The 20,135-nt window shown below is 38.7% G+C and overlaps 1 protein-coding gene and 1 long non-coding RNA gene across 2 annotated transcripts; one reads left to right on the top strand and one right to left on the bottom strand.

Annotated features, from left to right (window-relative positions):
- The first annotated feature begins 9,036 nt into the window (after positions 1-9,036).
- Positions 9,037-13,719, top strand: LOC149791110 (glycoprotein-N-acetylgalactosamine 3-beta-galactosyltransferase 1-like). Its single transcript, XM_089973284.1, has 2 exons — positions 9,037-9,693; positions 13,567-13,719. Exons 1-2 carry the CDS (start codon positions 9,037-9,039, stop codon positions 13,717-13,719), a joined length of 810 nt encoding a protein of 269 aa, XP_089829410.1.
- LOC149791111 (uncharacterized) lies at positions 11,368-13,063 on the bottom strand. The gene is made up of 2 exons (XR_016423661.1): positions 12,893-13,063; positions 11,368-11,859 (listed from the first exon to the last, which is right to left on the bottom strand). It is a non-coding gene; the product is annotated as an uncharacterized LOC149791111 (long non-coding RNA).
- Positions 13,720-20,135: the final 6,416 nt, after the last annotated feature.

Raw genomic sequence — 20,135 nt, 5'->3', positions numbered from 1 at the left:
ATCACGAATAACATCAATAGCCTTCATTCCTAATTGTTTGGCTAACGGCGCTACTTTTGGAGCCATTCTTGTAAATAACCCCGCAATGGTGCTACCGAGACCATCTCCATAGTACGCGCGGTAAACAGGCAATCGCGAGTTTACCACGTAGACGAGTACTGGTTTATCGTGGTTGTAGTGTATGATCATCTTTATTATAAAAACACCGGTTTTTCAATTAGTGATTGTGATCACCAGTGATTGATTACCCCCCCCCCCCACCGAATCAAAAACCGGAATAAATTTTATCAAAATTTCCTTGGGTTTTTACCCTCGATAAAAATCCGGTTTTTTTCCGGTTTTTTCTTGATTTCTAGTCATTTTTGGTCGTTTTTTGTTGCCTATAGTCGTTTTTTTTTTTTCGATTTTTCAGCAAAAACATCGATTTTCTCTAAATGATTTCCTGGGGTTTTTGCCCTCGAAAAATACCAAAAAATGGCAAAAAACGGTCAAAAAATGGCAAAAAACGGTTAAAAACGACCAAAAAATGGCAAAAAACGGTCAGAATTAACAAAACGATAATTTTAATCATCCACGAGTTCGTCTATGAGCGTTCGATACGCACCAATGTCCATGATACCGCCCGTAAATAAACGCTTGCAAATATCAGCGGCCTCATTGATTATTTCCGGAGAGTTATTTCCGGCTCGTTTTCCTCCGATTAGTACCTCTAGCCGTGATATATCACTGAGAACACTGTTAGGACAGGTAACGCCGTAGGATTCTTTGCCAACAGAGTATCCTTTTCCTTTTTTTAGTTTTACCCTTTTTTCAACTTCCTCGTGGAATGCGTCGTAATCGGGATCACCACGATGTGGTAATGCATTCTCGTGTTTACTCGCTAAATACACCATTCTTGTCCAGTCCTTTAACGTCCTTATATTTTTCTCGTAATCGCTATTGATATGCTCCTTATCTCGTATGCTCTTAGCAAAATTAGAGGCAGTAAAATCAATTAATTCTTCCCCGCTGCTGAAGCCTCTAATTTTATCTATTGTGCTCTTCTTGAGTACATTACGGGGTATATTCCCCCTTTTCTCTTTCTCTTCCGGTATTTCTTCCGGTATTTCTTCCGGTATTTCTTCTTCTGGTTCTCTTGCGGTAGCACCTAGTTCTTCTTCGTCGGCCATTGTAACATAAGGTTCTTGTGGTTCCGTTATAGCGAGTGGTGGTTGCCTCAAAGACCTTTTTGCTTGTTCGGTCTGAGCCGCTATCTTTTCAAGCACGCCAAGCAGTGACGCCTTTTTCTTTCTTTCTTCGTCGGGAATATCCCCGTATATCGCTGTTTTCACGTCTTTGGTTGCACTCGTTATCGGAACGAAGAGTTGTTCGCTTCCAGCAGTAAAATCGGTTTGTAGTTGCTGCCGCGTTTGAAGTTGCTCTCGGACCCTGTCTCGTAGCGGTATGAACTTTCTAAGCGCCGCTAGCCGCTCTTTGGCTAGCCGAGTAGTAAGTGATTCGCCCACCATTATTGCAATTGCGAAGCAATTTCTAATTTCCCGCCGGAGTTTTCGTCTATGATCCTTCTAATGTTTTTGATCTTACTAGAAATCTCCCGGCGTCGTTCATAAACACGTCCAAGTTTTTTTCGTATTATTTCAACGGCAGTGAATAGTCCAATGAATGCATTTGCGTCATTGTGGTACAAGTTTTCATTAATCGTATGTTGTAATCGTTTTATAAAAAAGTACTCGCGGGCCAGGGTAAAACGCCCCCGTTTCGATTGTTCGTTAATAATCTCATAATCGGATACTATTTTTTCGCTGTCGAGACCATCAGATAATTCAATTCCTTGATTTTTTAATTTTGAAATCTCGGCTAATATATTATTGATGTCTTCGATATTCATTATTCTTATAAAACATCCTGTTTTTAAATATAAAAAAAATGAAACCCCGCGTATCAATCCCGAGGTGTTTAATAATTCGTTTTCTTCCGGAACAAACGTGACCTTGTCACGGCGACTTCGTATCTATATACGAAAATCGAATTCTGTGTCCGGTCCTTTTTGAGATCGCTGTTTGATATACTCGTTCTGCAACAAATCGTACTGCGGGCATACAAATGTCAAAATATTTTCCTGCCGCATTCATGGAGTGAAAAGTTTTTTCCTCGTGAGTTATTGTATTAAATGACCTTACGGGTTTTGCTTTCTTTGGGTATTTACCAGTCTGGCCTTTTTTACTGTTTTCACTCTGAGAGATAGCTTGCAAATTACACAGTCTGTTATTTTGAGGGTATCCATCAATGTGATCAATAACGAGACTATCTTTGATTAATCCGTGGAAACATTCATAGATGATTCTGTGACAGAGATATTTTTTTTTTCCAGCAGTAAATATCAGATACCCCTGATTATTTACGGTACCAACCGGCTTCTTCAGTTTGCGATTTCTAACAACACCGTCGCGAGATGCCTCGTAATTGACGAGCAAGGGGTGAGGTCTGAACTCTTGGTCCATTTATATAATAATACTATTTGTCTAATTTATTATTTGGTTTAATTATAAATCTTTCAACGTAGTCTTGGGGGGTTTTGATGACGAAGTCGGCGGTTGGGTCAATGACGGCGTTTTTTATTCGTTTGTCATAATAGCGTTTTAACTCTCTGTATCGCTTTTCGCCACAATTGATACACAACTGCGATTTTCCTCTTACACCGACGTGGCAAACCAAGCATGGGAGGGGGCCAAGAGAACCATTACGAACGCTTTGTAAATGATACCCGCAGAATTCACCTCTACATGATTTATTGCACGGGGTTGTCGACCCAATCATCAACCATTTGCAGTGATTCATTATACTATATTCTTTCATTTAAATACTTGTTTTAATTATATGGATGAGGGCGCACCAAAAGCGTTAATAAACGATAGAACCCTGTTAAATAAAATCCGTGATTGTATCAATGAATTCAAGCGTGATGGTGCATCTCATAGTTGGTCAACATTTCGAATTGATGGCGTCGTTGATGCTACCATGAACGACAACCGCGCAGCAACGATAATATCACAACTTGACGGTAAAAAGTATTTCTTCAGAGTAAAATTCATTGTCCGGGTGGAATCAGGTGATTGGATCATACGTGATAAATTTGAACCAGTTCTCAGCGACAAGAAAACAGTCATTGTTAGCCGCGACTCCAAGCCGGGGTTGTTAACCGGAATTGACAGACCATACTATGAACGAGCGTATCCTGAAACAGCAGTTGTTTATGGAATATACCCGTTAAATAAGAAACCAGATATCGGAAAACTAGCGCCGATGAAACAGTGAACGGGGATAAATTGTGTAGCAGAACGAATAATAGAGCCTTTTACAAATGCATGTCGAGGAAACAAATTGACTGATTTACGACGTAGCAAAATCAACCAGTGGGAGGAGACAGTGCGCGAGCGAGGAGCAACCATCAGCGACATAGCGAGATTAGAAACGTCGTTAAGATTTCCAATAACCGTTACAACGATAACCGGTGAAGTATTACACGAATCGAAGTATAAATCAAAGGGAGCCCCAATTAAAATTATTGATCATAACGAACACGCGTGGACGCCCGCGATCACAGTGTTTCCACGGGATAGAACAGTAAAGTATATCCCCGGGGAATTTATACAAGATGGTTTTCTCGCGGAGAGGAAACTATTTGATGCTATTGCCTGCTTGTGTAAAAACGACCCTGTGTCAGTGTGGTTACTTCGCAGCGCTGATACCTTTGATCAGTTTGTAAGACCAAACGGTGAATTATATCGCACTGAAGCATTTCACAACAGGATGAAAACAACCGCCATGGAATTTGAAGAGCATGATGAACAACTGCTAACAAATTGTTTTACGATTCCATCGGTTGCGGCTCATGTTGCAGCAAAGAAAAATGCGTGGAGTCCAACACGCAAGGAATTTCTACCGGATGTACAATCCAGTTGTTTGGAATATTATCACGGTGGACTATGGAACACTGAATACAGCCGCGACGCTATGATTTCCGTTGATATGGTTGCCTGTTATCCAGCGAGTTTTCTCGGGTATGGATCCGCCGCTGAGTATTTCAAACGATTTGGACACCCCAGACATGAAATGACTCGTGTTGCTATTAATGGACCACTGCCTGATTTTGATTTAACCGGATTCGCTCGCGTAGTATCATTTGAGTTCGCGGCAGGACTTCATCGCTGTTGCTATATTTGGATCGGTAGACACATGTCTGAAAAGAAGTGGCTGCCAATAGCGCTGCTACGGTATATGATTGATTGTAAAATGCTAATTTCGTTGATTGTCAGTGACGCGATTATATCATACCGGGCGCAGACTGAAGTCTGGTTACCAGAACCGGAGCGTCTAGATAGTATAATTGACGAATCCAGAAAACAGATTGATGCCGACGAGGAATATATCGTCGAATGGTCCAGGAGGATATTCAACCAACGAAACCGCGAGGCAAAAGATCTCGGTAGAAGAATAATTGGTAAGTTCACACAAGGTGGAAAAAACTGCGACTACAAACGATATTGCTCACGGCTGATTATAGATGACGCAGAATATGATTTCGTAATCAAGGACGCAGTGGCGAAAAATAGATACGTGAACTGCGAAACAGCTTTCTTGTCCAATGGAACAAGGTTGGGTACAGTTGTTACCTACAGCGATGGAGACAGCCCGGCATACCCGCATTTGAGGGCGTCTATGCTGGGTTATGCTTGCATAAATTTATTCTCGATGATAAATAGATTCCCCGACACCGCGGTTAGAGTAGCCGTTGATTCGTTTTATGTTGACGTAGCGTATAAGGAAAACGTAGCCGAGTTTACTAGTCCGGACGAGAGTTGGGGTACATGGAGAATTAAAAATGAAATACGACGCGATTATTCCCCGTCAGCAGATGTCACCGTTGAAAACAATTACCTACGCGGTGATAAATTGTCAGAATGGTCTAATGCACCACCGTGTTCTGATCCAATTTGTAGACATAAAACAGTTTATTTAAGCGGCTGTGGCGGGTCAGGAAAGACGACTCGGGCAATTGAATTATTTCGAACGCGGGCAAGTATAATCGTGCTTACACCGACCCATAGACTAGCGCGAGAAACAAAACAACGAAATGTTGACGCCGTTACTTATCACAGCTTTTTTCGATACAGCGGTGGTGAGTGGACTCCTGATCGAATGGGGGAAAAATTTATTCCTGAGGTTATCATCTGGGATGAAATATGTACTGTTTCGTTAGATGTTTTACAAATGTTTCTTAATTGGTTGCTGCTCGCGAATACAGCGGTGATCATGTGTGGCGACCATGGCCAACCACCACCATTTGTCGGCGAGGGTCCACATGATTGGTTGAGCGGGTTCGTGGACTATTATGAAGAAACCGATACTGATTACCGAGCACTTGATGAACAACTGCGCGAGGTTAAAAAATTAATCAGATTACAGCCGGATAGAATTCAGTGTGAAATAATCCGCGAGGTGATTCCGGAAACGCCGTTAAATGAATTCTGGGAAACATGGAGACCAAACGATTTGATTGTAGCGAGCAGAAAGATAGTCAGAGACACACTTCAGCGGAAGTTGTTTACGTTGCATAAGGAAAAGTTTCCAACGCGTCCAGTGCCGTTATGCTATAGACCCGCGGACACACGGCGGCAGAACATTGAAGTTGAAATCCCGGCCCCGACAGCGTCAGGGACAAAAAAACAGGTTCTCGTGCTAAATGATATCGTGCTCGTTGATATCAGCGTCGTCGAGGACGCGCTACGTGCTGATAAATCCCCGTGGACGCTAGGATACGCAACAACAATACATTCCTCGCAGGGACTAACTATCACGGACACAATTGTTTGGATGGTTGATAATCGCATCGAATGGTCAAATCTAGTCTATCTTGCAGTGTCCCGAGTACGGAGGATAAATCGGCTTCGAAGAATTGTTATTGACGGAGTCACCGACGGAGTCAGTGACGGAGTCACCAACGACAACGACATCATCGATACAAGTGTCATTGATAGAAAACTCTCGGGTTACCGCCAACAGGATAAAAAAAAACAGCGGCGTTTTGATACTGATGCCGAATTAATAATCTCGCTACGACAACAACAGAATAATCACTGCGCGAGTTGTAATTGTGTAATGCGCTGGCGTTATTCGGATAAAGACGCTCGCCAATTTACCGTGGACAGGATCGATAACAGTCTCGGTCATGTCAAAAACAATGTAAGGTTGACATGTCTTGAGTGCAATAGACGCAACGGCGCTAGTTAAGACCACGCGGGGGTAATTGAGTATCGTCAGGTATCACTTGTAGTTGCTCGCGTGTAAATCCGCGCTGTGGGGCAGTTGAATCCAGTCTATAGATCGGTGGTCTATCAGTTGATCGTGTTATCGTTGATATGTTATGTGTGGTAACACTCCAGATAGGATCAGTAGCTCTTTTTTTACCGCCTTCAAGCTCTCCTGGTTCATACAGATATCTCACGGTGACATCGCCGAGAATCGGCTTGGAAACGCTATCTATTTTTGATCTTCCGGGTATATACTCGTATTTAATCGCGTCGCTGGGCTTCATGTTGATTGCTCGGGTAATCTCGTTATTTAACGCGGCAATTACGCCTGGCAACCTTTTGACCCATTCACGAGATCGTTTTTCTTGGATAAATTCCTTCGCGTACTGATATCCAAATAACCGTTCAGCAACAGTCCGATTGAATCGTTCAACAATTGCCTGATCACGATGTAGCGCAGTATGACCTCGTCGTACCGCGACGCTATGATGTTTCAGCGTTGATAAAACAGCGCCGCGAAATTCACTACCAGGATCAACTTGTAATAGATTTGGCCAGCGCAGAGGACCTCTTCGATAAATCCGCTCAAACGCAGCGGCTACTTCAGTTGCTGACTTTGTTTTTAACGGCTCCGCTTGTTTGTATCGACTCGCAACATCAACTACGGTTAGCGCGTATTTGTAACCGTTGTCATGCGGCAGAAATAGTATATCAGCCTGATGAACTTCATTAGGTACGCTGACATCAAAGCGCGAAAAGTTGATTTGTTTAGGCGGTGGTAGATAGATTTGCCATATAGCCTGTCTGGATAACCAATTAGCCGCAGTGGCCCTCGTTACTTTTGCAGCGCTTGCAAGCTTGCCAATTGCGGCCTTCCCCCTCCAGTATCCTCTCGGAGAATAATAGATGGATTCCATGTTGTTATTATAAACGCTAGCGTTTTCAATTACCAGCGCGAGAAGCTCCGCTTCCAATCATGAATTTACCTTTCATAGCCGATTTTACCAACCATGAAGCCAATTTTTCTTTGAAGGATTTATCAGGAATAGCATTTAGCGCGTGAATTAATTTTACGTCCGCGATATGACGCTGTTGCAGATCGCTACTTTTGTAGTAAGCAACATCATGAGCATGACACGCCTTATCGATAGCGTTTATTGGATACTCACCGGGTTTGGGCTGATTTTGATCATCGAGTCTGATATCTAATCGTGTTCCGGGGCCACAGTAGCTATATCCTGGGAGGTGCTTTTCTCCTGGATACTTTGCCCACGGTGTTCCGGGGAGTTTTGATAACTTGGCTGCAATATCACCTCCTCGCTTTTTTTTAAAACATCCCCGGGTTTAATAGAAATAAATCTAAATTTCTTTGTACCGCATTGTACACACTTACCAGGAAGGGCCGATCTGTTATTTCTTGTTGTAGCGGTTGTCATATCATTTGTGCCAGTACGTACTCTACACTTCACACAATATAGATCCATAATTTATGTATAGAGATATGAATATAATTGATTTTTCGGCGACTAAAACAAGAGAACCAGTTAAGCATGTTGCAGCGTTACCAAACTCGATCCGGATGATTATCATCGGACCATCTGGATCCGGCAAGACGCAATTGTTACTCAATTTAATAATGAGATGGATTAAGTGGGATAAGTTGTATTTGGTTGCTCCTAGCGTAGATGATCAACGATGCTACGAGGTGTTAAAAGATTTCAACGAGAATGCATCAGCGATCGCTGAAAAAAATGTTATTGAGTTTATTACAGATATCAATGATGCACAAGGTATTGATGATATTGATGGCGACGTTAACAATCTAGTCGTGTACGATGATGTTATGTTAGACAATCAAAAAAACCCAGCTAGGATATTTTCCAGAGGCAGGCATAAAAACACCGACGTGATATATGTCACTCAACGATACACTCAGATTCCAAAAGTAATCAGAGACAACTGTAATATTCTTGCTGTGTTCAACGGCGTCGATACACACACGCTACGAAATATTTGGCAGACATGGTGCGGCGGTGACATGGACTTCAATGTTTTTCGAAACTTTTTTAGTCATGCTCAGTCGACCCCACATGGATTTGTAACGATAAATGTACATGATCCTCGGACACGATATCGTATCGGACTTGACCAAATATTCGGTTAAATTGCAAGCAGCGGGGGGGGGGGGGGGCGATGACATCGACGCGGTCGTCGATGTGCTTACCGGACGCTGACGACGCTGGGATCGGCGCGCAGAAGGCATTAATTAAACCAAATGACGATTGGACGATCCCCGACGACGACGTCGTCTTTTTTTTTTACCGGGCGCTGACGACACCGGATCCGCTGAGTGCAGAAAGTAACAATTAAACCAAATGACGATTCAGACAAATGTCCGATTCGCCCCCCCTGCTGCTATAGTAAGACTGAATACTGCAACGGGAGATAACTCTGAAGACTTATTTTAGTCATGGATGCAAGTAGTATCAATTTATTTTTTTTTCTTTGTAAGGGTAAGATCGGTTGGATCGCGAAAACTTAACATGCAAATTTTGTTTACTTAGTTTCCATTGTTAATGGACATTATATCGCACCTTTGAATGCTACATATTTAGGGCATATATTTGATTTACTGTAATAATTTATCGTTATTTCAGCATTGCTGGACGATAACGAGTCTGAACCGCTGTATCAAAATGTTACAATATTTTGCTGGATACTCAGTATGACAAACAATTTAAAGGACAAAGCAGCTGCAGTTAACAACACATGGGCTCCGAGATGTAACAAATACGTTTTCGTCATTTCCGCTGAAAAGTCTGAACCGGAAGTAACAACAATCGGAAATTATCAACAAACTTCTGCCTATGTTGAAAACGATATTCTATATATAAATTCACCAGAGGGTTATCTAAATCTAGTTCCCAAAGTTAGAAAAGTCGTGCAATATTTGTATGAAAAAGAATTACACAACTATGACTGGTTCTTGAAGGCAGACGATGATTCCTATTTCATCATCGAAAATCTTCGATATTTGCTCTCAAAACATGACCCCTCTAAGGGCCTATATTTGGGATATGCCTTGGAACCGGAGGTATATTCTAAGTCAGTTTTGTACATGAGTGGTGGTGCTGGATATGTTTTCAGCCGAGAGGGAATTAAATTAATCGTAGAGAATGGATATAATGTCGGAGCGTGTAAGGAAACTTCAGAGTTCGAGGATATGGAGATCGGGAAGTGTGCTAAAATTGTCGGTGTCACTGCTGTGAATACCATGGACGAACTTGACAGGGAAACGTTTCATCCAGATCACTTAAAAGACTTTATTCCGGGTCCCCCACTGGATTGGTTGAACCATTATGCCAAGAACAAACCTAAAGGGGTAAGTGTAACGGAACTACTTTTATGGAATGTTCGTATATATGTTTTCATGTAGATAGCAAGAGAATTTTCGTAAATTTACTAAACCAATGTAAAGTTATAGAGTATCAGAGGGAAACGCGAATATAATTCGTACTGAATTTTATGAACATCGCTTCTATAAATGTTTCTTAAGACTATGTCATTTGAGTTATATGAATGCGTAGAGAAAATAAATCTCTCAATTTCAACCACAACAAAAATAGCCTATTTCTAATACTAGTACTATAGTTCTGTACTATACTGTACACCTATTCCCCCAACCCCCGTCTTTGCAACATTTGCCAAAGCAATATTTTGGAGACAGCTAAATGAAAACGACCCAGTCTGACACTGAAAGTATCTTTGCTTCCTCAACATTCAACAGATGCGATTTGCGTTGTATGTTCAAATGGCAGGTTGAGACCTTAAGGGGGCAGGGTCCAGTTTTTATGTACAAATTTAATGCCGCAATCAGTGACCTAGTATAAAAAAATCATAAAAAATCAAATACACAAGTGAGGTCAAAAAGGTCCATATTTTTAGATACCTATATTAAAACAGAGCATAAGAATAGTATTCACTTGACCAGAGAAGTCAATGGCAGTTCATAGCAGAAGAGGTTTATGCACCCCAACCCCTATTTTATACCTGCATTTTTCACATCCAAATGCCATTTTTGACAGCATGTAGTACTCACAATGCAAACGCAAGCCCTTTCCCTGGATGAAACTTTTGAAAAACATTGTCTACTAAATAGTTTGATGCAATTCAGAATAGTTGTCATCCAAGCCGTTTTTGAGATACTCGGCTTGCCTTGAACCCACGTGCCTACTGCTATGGGAGGCTAGCTCTTGTTCCTAGCCAACTATTGGTATTTCACTATCAACATACTGCAGAGCAACTATGGAAGGTGTACATGACTGACATCAATTTCAAGAACAACACAAGCCCAAAACACCTAGTTCACAAATATATCCATATCTATAAATAGTAAACAATAGTAGCTGAAAAAGTCACACCATAGCCTTAAGTTAAGAAATTTGCCAGGGGCCAAATTACGAAACTGGACCCTGCCACCTTAAGGATTTGGCTCAAAATGGTTTATGTCAAAAGTTGTGTACATATCACATATTTAGACATTATCTAGTACATTGGTATAAAGGAAAACTTTTTGTGCACAAAACTAAAATTGGTATTATGCTTTTAAAAAAGTTACCTCTTTGCAGCAAAAAGCACTGCATTATTTACATTGTGAATTATGACTGACTGCATTTCTTGAAAGATTTCAAATTGTTTGCAACCTACAATGCTCTTGGTCTTTGTTTGCCACCATAGCATCAGTACAAAATCAAAATTCCTTTACAATGTTTCATGAATGTCAAGAAGAGATCTGGAAGTTATACATTTTAGGAGGGAATAACATAAATGCTATGTTAGGTGTCAGTGACAGAAGTGAAAAGTTTCTCTAAACTCTTCTAGTAAACTTAAAGAAATCACACATTTAAGTAAATCATGTGCTTTAGAAGTACTCTTAGACTGATATAAAAGAAGTGGTTCCTAACTTTTCATTATCATTCTGGAGATTCTAATAGCAACATCAGTGTTGTGTCAGTGTATATTGGGGGGGGGGGGGTAATCGCAACACAAGTCTAGCTAGTCTGGAAAAGTCAAAGTTTAATCAATTAACATTAGACAATGCTGGAATATTGATATACTGATGTGTAGGACCCTAAAACTTACAAGGAGTGACATATCAAATAAATTCATTGATACATAGCCAATGAAATTGACCATACATATACAAATTACTCAATACAGTTTAACAGAGAAATTTCTTCTCAGACACCAATTTACTTACAACTGACTTTAATGTTTTCTGGAGTTTACAAAATCATAGTAAATAATAAGATAAGGTATAGAACAAATATTTATAGTGGAAAATCCAGTTCAAGGTAAAAAGCATATCACCGGCTTGGCTTTTGATAAGCACGTACCATAAAACAATTCCTGCAGAAGCTAAGTCTGTCCGTCAAAGTCACTCTCTTGTGCACTTAGATCAGAATAACTATCTGGATGAGATTGAAGCTATTGTTCTTTCAGCATGACTAACCGATTAATCCTAATCTCTTACTATGCAAACTGACACCTGCAAAAAGAAAAGAAACAAGTGATACTGATGTACTTTTAACATTCAGTGAAAACATAAGACTTTCAGAGGAGAAACTGTATGTGCATTGTCAAATGCATGAAGCTGCCACTTAATTTTAAGCTTTTCCCCCTTTGTTAACTGAACCTAGAAATTTCAAGATATATACATAACACTGAAACATTTTCTACTATCACCCAAGTGTGAGATATGAATCTCTTATGTCAACTTCAGAGTGGGGTCATGAAGGTATAAACTATGTCGGTGTGCTAAAACTTTCATTCTTCTCACCAAAATATACCAAGTAATATGCCATATGCATCATTATTTCTAAGACTGTTCCACTGGTGACATTCAATATTCACAACAGTGTGTTTATGTATGATTCCTCTGAATTCTATCTGCTCCTGTGGAGTTAAATTACTTTAAAGAATACATGTTGACATGCTATGCAATTGTTTAGGCGTGTCTGTATTGAAATGTGAATAGTATTCATAAAAATAGAGGTGCAAAACCTTGACAGCTACAGAAAGTGCAAGACAATACATTATGGTTACCATTTTGTTCTCATATTTAGTAAGTTATATCCAAAATATGCTACTTTGTCATGATGTAAACAGTTCTCACATGGAGGTACAAAACACAGTTACCTCACTCTCCAAAGAGCATCACATACAACACTATGTAATATATGGAAAAAGGAAGGAGATATAATAAAGCTAATGCATAAAAATTATTTAAATATACACAAAGAAACAGAAAAGTGTAATAGATGTGGCTGACTGCACCATCAAAAAATGATCAATTTTCCTTAAGGGGGCAGGGTCCAGTTTTTATGTACAAATTTAATGCCGCAATCAGTGACCTAGTATAAGAAATCATATAAAATCAAATACACAAGTGAGGTCGAAAAGGTCCATATTTTTAGATACCTATATTAAAACAGAGCATAAGAATAGTATTCACTTGACCAGAGAAGTCAATGGCAGTTCATAGCAGAAGAGGTTTATGCACCCCAACCCCTATTTTATACCTGCATTTTTCACATCCAAATGCCATTTTTGACAGCATGTAGTACTCACAATGCAAACGCAAGCCCTTTCCCTGGATGAAACTTTTGAAAAACATTGTCTACTAAATAGTTTGATGCAATTCAGAATAGTTGTCATCCAAGCCGTTTTTGAGATACTCGGCTTGCCTTGAACCCACGTGCCTACTGCTATGGGAGGCTAGCTCTTGTTCCTAGCCAACTATTGGTATTTCACTATCAACATACTGCAGAGCAACTATGGAAGGTGTACATGACTGACATCAATTTCAAGAACAACACAAGCCCAAAACACCTAGTTCACAAATATATCCATATCTATAAATAGTAAACAATAGTAGCTGAAAAAGTCACACCATAGCCTTAAGTTAAGAAACTGGACCCTGCCACCTAATATGCCACAGAGCACAGGTCTGCTCGTAATATTAAATATAATAACTGTGTTAGAGAGAGAGAGAGAGAGAGAGAGAGAATGCATTATGGCCCTCCCTCTCCTCGCTCCAACTCTCATCAATTGTAAACATTTTCAAAAATCTGAACACAAACTTAGATCTGCCCGTTACTTACAGAACAAAAATAGATACTGCTAACACCTATTAACGTGATAATGACGCTAGCGTCGAATGTATATTTAACAAAAAGTATTTTCTTTCTTACAGGGTTCTGATTGTTGCAGTCAGTTCAGCATCAGCTTCCACCGCATGTCTTACCAGGACATTCTGATATTTGACCATCTCCTGTACAAAACCAGTGTCTACGGTCGCCGTACTCCCCATAATGGAACAGATGTCTTCAAAACCCGACAAGCTTGATTGTGTTATTATCAGTAACTGAGTTGAAAACCCGACAAGCTTGAATGTTTGAATGAGTTATTAGTAACCAAGTTGAAAACCCGACAAGCTTGACGGTGTTAGCGTCAGTAACTGAATTGAAAGCCCGACAAGCTTGATTTGTTATTAGCAGTAACTCAGTTGAAAAATGCAAAAGAAGATATTAGCTTTCTTACCTAACGAATCGCGGTCACTGTTTTGATGAGCTCATTTTAAATTAGGAAAAAAATCATGCAAATCATGTGATTTATAGAGCAAATAAATCATAAAGACAAAAAAATAAAAATAATTCAAAGTCATATTGGCCCCGTCTTCATTTAGGACTGACCAGACATCATCTGAATCGATGGTTGTCTTTTGCTGTTGATATGGTCATCCATTCAGGAGGCGTACTGATAATAGTTCAAGATGGCTGCCGTGGCTCAATAACATTTTCATTTAGGGCAAAGTTCAAGACGTGTGCTGTGGTGGCCGTATTTGATATTTACTTGGGATGCATATCTATATAAAGTGTCATGTCAATCTTCCATGTAATTGAGGAGGAGCAGGAATAACAAACTTAGTCAAACGGACGGACATACGTAGGGTAATGGTCAATAGGTTAGTCCATAAACCAGGGTTAAAAAAAAATAATTCCCAACGTCAAAAAATTCAGCTCATACGAGTTCAAATTTGCAACGTACTTGCCTGCAGGCATTTCCAAAATTGGGAAAGTAAGGTCGTATTTAATTTGTAATTCTTTGTATTTTGCAAGATTTTATATTCTACACATATCCCACATATCATCATCTTTATTTTCTGTTCTATATGTACTGCTTTTTTCGATTACATAACTGCTTGCACTTTATTTCGTCTATTATTCCTTTATCTCACACACTATACTATTGCAGTATGTTGTGTCCATCACGTTGTCTATATCAAGGTCAGTCTCGCATCTAAACTATGTACATGTTTATTGTTAAAAGACGTTTTGACAAATAATATATAAATATTTATGTTCTAACTTATCAGTTATACATTAACCGAAATATGCGAATTCCGACGCAGGTTGCCGACTTTCAAATCCTAAAATGGCGACCGGCTGTGTGTTTGATCCAGATGTACTGAGATTGCTAACTAAAATCTACTTTTCAAAGAATGTTTTTATGCAAGTCGATGACTTAAAAGTGACTATTTATTTTATTAGACTAAGTGTTATTGTTAATAATTGATTTCGTAAGATTTCTTTATTTAGCAGGTCTGTTTGAAATATTATACATTCATTTCTAATGATTCTCAGCCTGGAAATCTAGCATAAAACAATTGGTGTTTGTCATCTAATGTCTACCTGATTATTTCGGGAGAACGATACATACTTATTGTTGTCATGGATACTACTGTCCACATAAGAAATAAAGTAATATCCATTTAAACGTCTAATTGTATATGTGTAGGTCTATCATACCCTTTATGACTATATGCATTCTAACCCCACCCCTTTTCCTCAACTACACACCTATATCAATGTAGTATTTATTTTAATCTTTTTGATAACTTTCTTTTGTTATGCATGCAGTTTTGTGTATAGCCCTATGCAGGACTGTATAGGGTCGTTTTAATACAGTTAATGTAAATTGCTAAAATTACAGCGACACTTCCATGTTTTATAAATTTCATAAATGTCAACTTTTTCGTCTGCTTAAAGATATCAAAAAATATATGAAATCAAAAATGCCGAACATTGCGTTGCAAGAAGGTCACATTAAGATACAGTCCGCTGTTCTTAAAAACTTAGTGCAAGATTGCAATGTATATGGTCACATGGCACCAACATTTGTTGTCTGTGACGCGAATAGCAGGTAGACCTTCACATTAATTTGTGGTAATATGAAACTATAACGTCATTTTGATACACTTTAATACAACTTTTCAGGAGGAAAGCACTTTTGCTCCGCAATATTTATAGCAATAGATAAATCAGATCTTTAGGTGTGTGATGGGATCGTGCTGGTCATGCAGTATTTCACCAGGTGGAAGTAGCTATACAGTTATCTCTCTTTCACATATAGTAGGTAAATTTCAACAGCTATCATAATTGCTGGCAAAGTATCACATACACTCTGTATCATTATTTCTTTGGTAATGCTTGATAGACACTCTGTATCACAATTGTTTGGTAATGCTTGACAGACGCACTGTATCATAATTGCTTTGGTAAATTATGACAAACACTCTTTATCATAATTGCTTTGGTAAAGTATGACAGACACTGTATATCACAATTGCTTTGGTTTAAAATGACACATTCTGAATTGCTTTAGCAAAGTTTGACAGACTATTTGTATCATAATTGTTTTGACATTGTTTCACAGATACTCTGTATCACGTGTTACTCATATTCCTAGACCTTGTTGCATGCACGATGGTGTTGTCTCCTACACCCTGTTGATTGCATGATTGTGTTGTTTCCTAGACCTTGTTGCATGCATGATTGTATTGTTTCCTAGACCTTGTTGCATGCATGATCATGTTGTTTCCTAGATCCTGTTACATGCATGATCGTGTTGTTTCCTAGAACTTGTTGCATGCATTATCGTGTTGTTTCCTTGACCCTGTTGAATGCATTATCGTGTTGTTTCCTACAAATTGTTGCATGCATTATCGTGTTGTTTCCTAGACCCTGTTGCATGTCTGATTGTGCAGTTTCATGTATGTATTGAATTAACATTCATTACTTATGATAACAGAAGTAAAAAGTAAAATGAGGTGGTAATGATTTACATTTCTTACTAAAGTGGCCATGCTAAGTGTTTGGACTACACACAACCGATGCAGGCCGAACATCACTAGAGTCTCATGATGGTTCGTTCTCCCACCAAGTTTCAAATTTATATCCAATTACAAGTGTGAAAGAATAACATATTTTTTTATATATAAGAAAACCCTTTAGGTTTCATGTGATATTCCGCTCGCCTAATACTTTAATACTTTTCACATGTACCAATTTAATTCTAACTCAAACGTATTTTATTACAAAATTATTATGGATATGGCACATTATCGAGGTAAAATTTGATTTATATTTATGTAATAACGCATATTTTGTTATGTAATAACGCATATGGTGTTAATATTGAGGGACAACAAGTGGATAATTAACCATCGGGTTTCTATAGACAATTATAAGTAAACATCATTTTTTTTTCAATCTAATGAGTGAAAATCAGTCTCCTGTATTTAGTCGAAATAGTCCACTCGCATACTGATTTCGGATCTAGTTATACTGGGACTAATAAGTGAAAGCCAGCCTGTCTGTTATTAGTAAAAATGGTACACTCATACATAGTTCGGATCTAGTTATTGAGACTAATGAGTGAAATCCAGCCTGTCTGTAATTAGTCAATGGTCCACTCTCATATTGATTTCGATCTAGTTATACTGGGACTAATGAATAAAATCCAGCCTGCGTGTTATTAGTAGAAATGATCCACTCTCATACTTTCTTGTCTTAACATCAGTCTGCAAATGTGTTAAACGTTACGTTATATAAAGTTCGAGTGGAAATGTTTGTTTTGATAATTTATTGGAATTAGAAAGTACTAATTCGACTAAAATATTATTCTAAAATTATTGAACATTTATTCGAAGGAGTTCTAAAAAATGACATTGTTATACATGAAACCCAATGCCACATCATTATATTCCTGGACCTGGAATTCATTTGGAACACTCGATTCTTTTTTAACTTTTGGTGAATTGTTCAGGAATATTTCTGATTTCATTCACAATACTGTAAGTTTCTCTTAAATATTCATTTTTTAACTTAGACAATTAAATTATTTGTAAGTTACACAAAACGTGTTCGTTTGGCTTCTTTCTCTCACTTAGTTTATGACCATGGAGTCCTGACATTATATAATCAGATACTAAAGGTCAGGGGAATTGATTTGTTTCCTAGATAAAAGGTAAAACGGATGTTATAGTTTCGTGTCAGATGCCTGGCCTTAGTGAGAAGGTCATAGTTTCATGTCAGATGCCTGGCCATAGTCAGAAGGTCATAGTTTCATGTCAGATGCCTGGCCTTAGTGAGAAGGTCATAGATTCATGTCAGATGCCTGGCCTTAGTGAGGAGGTCATAGTTTCATGTCAGATGCCTGGCCTTAGTGAGAAGGTCATAGTTTCATGTCAGACGAATGCCTGGCCTTAGTGAGAAGGTCATAGTTTCATGTCAGACGGATGCCTGGCCTTAGTGAGAAGGTCATAGTTTTATGTCAGATGCCTGGCCTTAGTGAGAAGGTCATAGTTTCATGTCAGATGCCTGGCCTTAGTGAGAAGGTCATAGTTTCATGTCAGATGCCTGGCCTTAGTGAGAAGGTCATAGTTTCATGTCAGACGAATGCCTGGCCTTAGTGAGAAGGTCATAGTTTCATGTCAGACGGATGCCTGGCCTTAGTGAGAAGGTCATAGTTTCATGTCAGATGCCTGGCCTTAGTGAGAAGGTCATAGTTTCATGTCAGATACCTGGCCTTAGTGAGAAGGCTACTTGCTATGGGCACAGTACATAATGAGCTACATGACATTGATTCGATGTGAAATATGTCACACATTGCGTGTTCTTTTACTTACAGTTTACATTCCTAATAAATATCGGTTAATCTAGGACGAGTACTCAGTGGCATGGCGGGGATAAGGAGCTTGATCGGTGATTAAACAGGCCCAAACTTTCCATCAATCTTTTTTATTGGGAGGGATGGCAGAATTAAATCTTGCGGGAGGACCAGAACATATTTTATATTAACATAAATAGGAAATATAGAGTGAGTCCATATTGTCACTGTTAATTCACAATTACATCAAGAAAACTGCTCTCACGTGTTCAATTTTATTTACGAGAATTCTAATTTTATACAATTTGAAGTACATTGTATTTGCATTGCTCTTAAACTGTTTGATATAATATACTCGATCTCGTATCAACATCCAATAATATCGATTTCGTATCAACATCCAATAATATCGATTTCGTATCAACATCCAATAATATCGATTTCGTATCAACATCCAATAATATCTATTTCGTATCAACATTCAATACTCTTGGTTTCGTATCAACATTAAATATCTTCAGGCTCGTACCAACATCTCGTAGTCTCGATCTCACATCATCATTTAATAGTCTCAATTTCGTATAACGTTCAATAACACCTATTTCTTATCAATATTCAATGGACAATATAGAGAATCACATAATGCCATAATGACAATGACAGAATGTCAATTGGAGAATGACAGAATGCCAATTTTATAATGCCAGAATAAATATGATATAACGCTATATGTGGATGACACGAAGACAGAATGCTGTACTGACAATGACATAATGCCATGTGTGGATGACACGATGACAGAATGCTGCATTGACAATGACAGAATGCCATATGTGGATGACACGATGACAGAATGCTGTATTGACAATGACAGAATGCCATATGTGGATGACACGATGACAGAATGCTGTACTGACAATGACATAATGCCATATGTGGATGACACGATGACAGAATGCTGTATTGACAATGACAGAATGCCATACGTGGATGACACGATGACATAATGCTGTATTGACAATGACAGAATGTCATATGTGGATGACACAATGACATAATGCTGTTTTGACAATGACAGAAGCTTGTTTGCTGTTCTTATATCCAATGCTTGGTTTCTAAAATTTTCTGAAGAATTAAATAAACCATGTGTAATTACCTGTCAGAAAGTCTGTGTAACCTTTAAAACAAATGCATCAGTTTGAAGCTAGATATATCCGCGAATAAGATCACCATGGAAGGGTGTACGGGTGGTCAATATTTGCATCTTGAATTTAGATCCATGATATGTGTATAAGTTTCTCTAAAGATTTAAATATGGCAAGTAAAACACACAACGCATTGAGGGTATATTTTACATCTTCCCGTTATTTAAAAATACAAATATCTTTCTGTACAATACCTTGCATTGAACTCCATTCGAATATTTTCTCACTCTCTAGTGTACCAGATTTGTATTCACTCTCTAATGTACCAGATTTGTATTCACTCTCTAGTGTACTAGTTTTGTTTCATTCTCTAGTGTACCAGATTTTTATTCACTCTCTAGTGTACCAGTTTTGTTTCACTCTCTAGTGTACCAGATTTTGATTCACTCTCTAGTGTACCAGTTTTGTTTCACTCTTTAGTGTACCAGTTTTGTTTCACTCTCTAGTGTACCAGATTGTTATATATATATATGGGACTATATCACCAAATCGCAAATGGATGCTTTCAGAGGACGCAGCCAATGGAAGTGATTATCATTGGAGGTGGGGTTTCGATGCGACGGGATAGAGCAACATTTGACCAAGTCAAATGTGCCTTTTTTGTGAC

This window comes from Sinohyriopsis cumingii, chromosome 10 (assembly GCF_028554795.1).
Source record: "Sinohyriopsis cumingii isolate HCF-2022 chromosome 10, ASM2855479v2, whole genome shotgun sequence".
Lineage (NCBI taxonomy): Eukaryota > Metazoa > Mollusca > Bivalvia > Unionida > Unionidae > Sinohyriopsis > Sinohyriopsis cumingii.
Note: the sequence above shows the minus strand (reverse complement) of the source record. Positions and strands in the feature narration are given on the sequence as shown.

What these genes read in the sequence shown, in the direction of transcription:
- LOC149791110 (XM_089973284.1), top strand. Translation starts at nt 9,037, where the DNA reads ATGACAAACAATTTAAAGGACAAAGCAGCTGCAGTTAACAACACATGG. An exon ending in CCAAGAACAAACCTAAAGGG is followed by an intron (nt 9,694 to 13,566) that starts GTAAGTGTAACG and finishes TCTTTCTTACAG; the next exon opens with GGTTCTGATTGTTGCAGTCA.